At 35.6% G+C, this 6,694-nt stretch overlaps 1 protein-coding gene across 1 annotated transcript in view; it reads right to left on the bottom strand.

Annotated features, from left to right (window-relative positions):
• The window catches only part of LOC106879207 (sodium bicarbonate cotransporter 3), a 53,189-nt gene that overhangs the window by 34,951 nt on the left and 11,544 nt on the right, over positions 1 to 6,694 (bottom strand). Inside the window, exon 2 of the mRNA XM_014928678.2 lies at positions 4,918 to 5,056. Within this exon, the coding sequence (XP_014784164.2) occupies positions 4,918 to 5,056 (139 nt within the window). The remainder of the gene's footprint in view (positions 1 to 4,917; positions 5,057 to 6,694) is intronic.

Genomic DNA, 6,694 nt, shown 5'->3' with positions numbered 1-6,694 from the left:
TATTATATATGTATATTAATATATATGCCCCTGGACTGGTTCTTGTGCGGGTGGCACATGAGATGCACCATTTTGAGCGTGGCCGTTGCCAGTACCACCTGACTGGCTCCTGTAGGATTTTCGAGCGAGATCGTTGCCAGTGCCCCTGGACTGGCTTGTGCGGGTGGCACATAAAAGACACCATTTCGAGTGTGGCCGTTTTCGTGCGGGTGACACGTAAAAGCACCCACTACACTCTCTGAGTGGTTGGCGTTAGGAAGGGCATCCAGCTGTAGAAACTCTGCCAAATCAGACTGGAGCCTGGTGTTGCCATCCGGTTTCACCAGTCCTCAGTCAAATCGTCCAACCCATGGAAAGCAGACGTTAAACGATGATGATGATGATGATGATATAAGTTTATGTATATATTAATATTATCTCAGTTTTAAAAAAACCCTTGACAATGTAAATATGTTAATAGTTACCTTGGGTAGCAAAAATTACACAAAAAAACAGGATATCACACCCATTTTATAGGTAGAGATACCAAGTTGAAGTGATGCATTTTGAGTAGATATGAATAATAACAATAAATGGAGCAAAACGCATATAAATAAAAGCTCCTTTAATTCCTACACATGCTTCAAAATATATGTGTGCTCTACTCCAAAGAAGTAAGAGCTGCTGGAGTTCCACATATATTCATCGTCAGGGAACCAACATATAAAAGCAAGACAAATGCGAAATGATGAGGTAACTTACGAGTTATAATATTACATGGCCAAGTAAGTGACCGATAGAAGTAAGAACGCTTGTTTACATAGAGTTATAAAGGGAGGAGGCTGTAAATGTAATACTAAAGGTTTAAATTAAATGATTAAAATGGGGGGAGGAGGGCAAAATAGATCATAGTAGAGTAAACTAGAAGTCGTAAGCTAATTGCTAAGTCAAAAGTGGAGGAAGGGAGAGAACCAAGAGAGTTCATCAAATATAAAAACATTTTCTCCTTAAGGAAAAAACTAATGACATACTAATATAAAGTGAAGAAAGTAAATATAAAAAATAAATAAAGCATCATAGCCTAGTAATATATTGTATTATTATACGGATATTAACGCAAGTTAATGGTAAAACAAGGTACAGGATATTTAGTGGAGAAATAATAATGATAATAATGTGCACGCTTACAAGGAGAAGATCGGATATACTTAGTTGAAGTTACCGATGGTACGAACAACAACCAGTGTGGCATTACTAGGAAGAATTTACTTAGCTAACTGTAGAAGGGGAAAATAAAGAACTAGTGGTGATTGAGGCAGAAATATATATATATATATATATATATACATAACAACTGTATTTAGAACAACACTTACATTAGTGTATATAAGGTGTCTAACTAATGAGCCAATGGGCAATGATCCAGTGAATGAGTTTTTATGTTTGTGATCTGCTAGAAATCTGCCTAAAATCACACCCTGCAGTCTTACAGAAATAGTCAGTTAAGCAACAAAAAATAATGAGCAGTTTTCTATATCTTTAAGGGGATATTACATACCTCTAAGAGGACTTTAAACATCTTTAAGGTAACTTTAAACCTCAAAACAGTCATAATTTTCACATTTTTATACCTATTTATCACAAGGCGTAATAGCCATACCTTTGGTTTTCAGAAGGAATTGCTTTTATATAACTATATAACTATTTTATATAACTATATATATATATGTATTTATATAACTAATTCATCAAGCCAAGTGAAACCACAGTCACATAACTGACACCCATTACATTCTTGGAGTGGTTGGCATTAGAAAAGGCATCTAGCCATAGAAACCATGCCAAATCAGATTGGAACCTGGTGTAGCCCCACAGCTTACCAGTTTCAATCAAATCGTTTAATCCATGCCAGCATGGAAAGCAAATGCTAAATGATGATGATGACAATGATGAATTCCTGAAGAATCAGCAGGAATGTTTAACACCTCTTTTTTCAGAAACCAATAAAGCCAATACAGGGGATTCACACTGTTGCTTCTGGTAAACAAATGATCACCAACACTTAAGCATCCTCAATGAGAAACCCTAAGGAGAAGTATTTGAAGAACTAGACTTTCTTATCAGGTCCGTACCAAGTCAGAACACTTTCTCAACAATTTTGACACCAAGATCAGATCTAATTATAAGAACAGGGATCTTATAATTAGATATAATAAGGATTGTTGTGGCTTAATGCCACTGAAGTGGCCATCAGTTGTTGAGATCATGAATAGAGTATGATCTGTTCATCACAACTACTGGTTTCTACTTGCTCATCATTAATGGGCAGTATTAATTAAATTTGGGAGTACTCATACCCTTTGTAAACTTCCTCAGACCACTATATCCAATTTGAACTTCTGTATGTCAACATCTGCAAGAAAAATATGGGTAGGAAGGGATGTTGGTCTGAGGGGAGAATGATAGAGTCATGTTTAATGTAATATCTGAGGAGTTAGACATTGTAGAAATGAGCAAAGAGGAAAGCAGGTTGCATCAGGTATGACAGAAAAGGAATACTTAAATAACCTGCAAGTTCAGGGAAGTAGAGGCCTTTGTAATAAAGACATAGCGACAGAGAAGGAACAGTAAATCAGTGAAACTAATGACTTAGGGTGTTGGTGAGTGAATCAACCAATTAGCATTTTTTTTTTTTTTTTTTTTTTTTGGATATGGGCCAGGATGTTTGTAGGTGTAACAATAGCACACCCTAGATTGTAAGTAGTACTTTTTTATGTTGGCTGCACAAATTTTAGACTACTATTCTATCCAGAAGGAAATTTTTCTCTCTCTTCTAAGTTGAGTAACATTTCTACAGCCCTCTGTAATAATGAAAAGATTAACTATATGAATTGAATAAAACTATTTGTATAGTTCTACAGGTGGATAATCTGTTAAAAAGAAACATGTTCTATAGGTGGATGACCTAAAAGCAAAACAAATTATTTAATGGTTAAATAGATAACTGCGGCTCTTCTTATAGATTGTTTCAGACAGCTTTACTAAAAATCACAGCAAAATATTGATGGGAGGTACTCAACCAACAAGCTTAGAAGATTTTATCTAATCATTTAATAAATAAATATAATTCGATTTTAATGGTGAGGGGATGTATTTATCTGCAATATTATACTGTTCTACTGTCTTACAGTTAAAACTTAGCCCAACAAAGCTTTTCAAACTTTACAATTCTATAATGCGATCGCCCAGTCTTTGAATAGTATCTCATGAAAAGACTCATATATAAGTAAACAGGTTCATATATTATTAAAATAGATGCATCCTGATCAACTTGTTTAATCCACACAATCCTGATCAAGCAAATACAAGACAAATGGCATTCCAGCCATGGCCATCCAAGAAACACATTGTCTAAAGCATCCTTCTTTTTGTAAGATAACAGGGTATGGTTTGGTTGCTATTTGTAGCAGGTCCAGTAACTGTAGAAGCTGGTTCATGACTGTCACTTCAATGATAATGCTATATTCTCTACTGTATAGACCACACAGTAAATACTGACATAAAAGTGAATGGTTTTGATGTTTGAATATCTCTAGAGAACCTGAGAAGACATTATAAATAAGAGCATAATTACTGGATTCCTAATACAGTTTGGATGTCACAAATATAATAAGGATGAAACATAACCAGCAGGAATGCAAAAAAATACTTGAATTGAAACATGAGAACGAAACTTAGCTGAAACAATTGAAATTAAACATTTTTATTTTTACTTTCATCTCATGAAAAATTCACAACTCAAGCTCCCAAATCAAATTAATAATAATGGAATTGGATGGTGACAGAGAAACATGAAAATCTGTGAAAGCATCGCGACCAAAGAGAGAGAAATTTTTACTTTACTACACTAACACTTTGCATACCAAGACCAAGAATATAGGGAATTACTGGTGACTCCTATGGTAAGCAATGTGTTAAATATTAGTCCAACTTCTACTTGGTGACTTAAGGAAGGACATTCAGAAAAAAGAATATTTCCTGTAGTAATCAATTAGCCAAACATCAAGTTTCCAGATTCATCAAACTCATACTCATAAAAAGAATAAGGAAAAGTTCATGCAGCTATGATTATGTGGGTAAGAAGTTTACTTCCCAACCATGTGGTAGTGGATTCCATCCCACTGCACAGTACTTTGGGCAAGCATCTTCTACTATAGCCTTGGACCAACAAAATGTCTTGTGAGTGGATTTGATAGAAACTGAAAGAAATCCAGTGTGTGTGTGTGTGCATGCGCAAGTGTGTGTATGTATGAGTGTGTGTATATTACTATCTCCTTGCTTTGGCAGCATGTGACAGTTGTAAACAAGTGTCACCATCATGCATGTGGTGTCTTTTATTTTCCATGGAAATATGTCTGACCATGGGGAAATATTACCTTGCTTGGAAACTGGTGAGGGTTGGTGACAGGAATAGCTTCCAGCCATTGAAAATCTACCTCAACAAAATTCCATCCGACCCAGGGTAACAGGGAAAAGTGACTATTAAACCAATGATGATGGTGGTAGTGGTGGTGATGGTGGTATGATGATAAAGATGGTGGTAGTTGATGGTGGGAAGATGAAATCCATGATGATGATAATGGTTGTGGTGGTGGAAGGATGGAGGTCACCATCACCTATATTTAGAATATTTTTCAAATGAGTCAATGAGGGTGCCTCTATGTGGTCTTTCAACTTGCTTGAAAAAGCAAACAGATCTCCCTCAAACCACACCTCATTGAACACTGGATAGTGTAGGCTAAAGTACTTAAAAAAGAAAGAAAATGGGATAGTCATAGCTGGAATGTCTCTGATATATTCGCTCAATCAAGGCTAAACAAAAATACTTATCTAAAACACATCATCAGTAATAACAACAAAACAGCTTTAGGGGTGTACCTGGCACTTTCTTTCCATTCGGATTCTCCATCCACATAGTGGAGTTCTGCCATTTCACAGAACATATCATGTGCCCGATGTTCTTCATCTTCATCATCTTCTCCAAGCAAGAACTGAATGCGCTGAGATGGCGGGGTTGCTAATAAAGAAAAGAATAAGCAAGAATCAGTATCAGAGCTAAAACCATTGTACACTGTTTCACAGATCTCTATCAATATAACTTATTTTGTCATTCTTATGCTGGGTTACAGTTCAAGTAAACAGACTGAATTTATATTTAAATCCTCCTTACATTTTCAGTCAATGGAAATTCAGCTGAAAAGGAAACAGTAGCTATAAATTAAAAAAAGTTTTATTACAGATGTGTCCATCTTTTAAGTCAAGATTTGATATATATTTATAACTTATAATATATATATATATATATATATATATATATATATATATATGATGCGTCCTGCCCTAACTCTTCGAAACGCCTGTGTTAGAATGGTAGCAGCTGATGAAGGAAAATGTTCTCTATGTGGCCTGTATATTTTCTGTACTCTGGTTATTATTATTTTTTTGTCTACGTTTTGTTTGCAACATCCTGTACCCAGATATGCACCTATATATACAGGTAGATGTAGGTATGCACATACTTGTACGTATATATGCATATACTCATTTATTATTTATTTTATATATATATATATATATACACACATGCATATGTAACTATGTACATACATACAGGGTGTGATGGGTAAACTGTTGCCATATTATAATTCTAGTTTTGTGCATGTACATTTTTTGTTTTTGATTTTGTCGACTATACAGTATAGTACAGTCAAATGGGCACCATCTTTGAGAAAAACAGCACCAAGATGCAATTCACTCTGCCAGAAATTTGGAAATAACATGCTGTACTGCTTGCCATCTGTGTCAGAAACTCCAATACAAACATTTCAGAGTGTTTGGGTGTCAATCTGAGGACAGTGCAATCTGGACATGTACCAAGAGAGATAAAAATCAAACATCCAGTCAACATCATGGTGTTTGGCGAGGTTATACCTCCAGTCATCTTCCCACATAACCTCACACTCAACACAGAGGCCTACATCAAGTGCCTGGAGAAGGTAGTGCTGCCCTGAGTCAAGAAGGTAATTGCAAGAAGACCTTATGTCTGGCAACAGGACACTGCACCATGCCACACAAGCAGGAGAACACAGACATGGCTGTTACACAATTTCTGAGACCACATCGCCTTAACATCTGGCCACCTAACTTCCCAGACGGCAACTCTCATAATTATTATGTGCAGGGCAGAGTTAAGAGAGAAACCAACAAAACTCCTTGTAACACTGAAGGCAAGGATTATGGCAGCAGTCACCAACTTGAACAAGGAGATCATCCAGAAGAATTGCAGGAGATTCTGAAGATGTCTGGAGGCCATCGTTGAAGTCAATAGCGATTTTATTGAATAAATTTACTCTTTAGTATTTCAAGATATTTTTCTGTAATTTTGGTAAATATATCTGTTAAAATGAGATGTCAGTGTTATTTTCATTGCTGCATAATTTAGATGCTAGTTCATTCATTGCATCTTCTGTGTGCGTGTGTCTCTATATACATATGCACACACACACACGCATATACATATATACACATACACAAACAGGCACACACACACACGTCTCTATATACATACATATATACATGTGTCTCTATATACATACACATCTATATATGTCTATATACATACACACATATATATATATATATATATATATATATA

Source organism: Octopus bimaculoides, chromosome 4 (assembly GCF_001194135.2).
Source record: "Octopus bimaculoides isolate UCB-OBI-ISO-001 chromosome 4, ASM119413v2, whole genome shotgun sequence".
Lineage (NCBI taxonomy): Eukaryota > Metazoa > Mollusca > Cephalopoda > Octopoda > Octopodidae > Octopus > Octopus bimaculoides.
The sequence above is the reverse complement of the archived record's forward strand: the minus strand, read 5'-3'. Positions and strand labels throughout refer to the sequence as shown.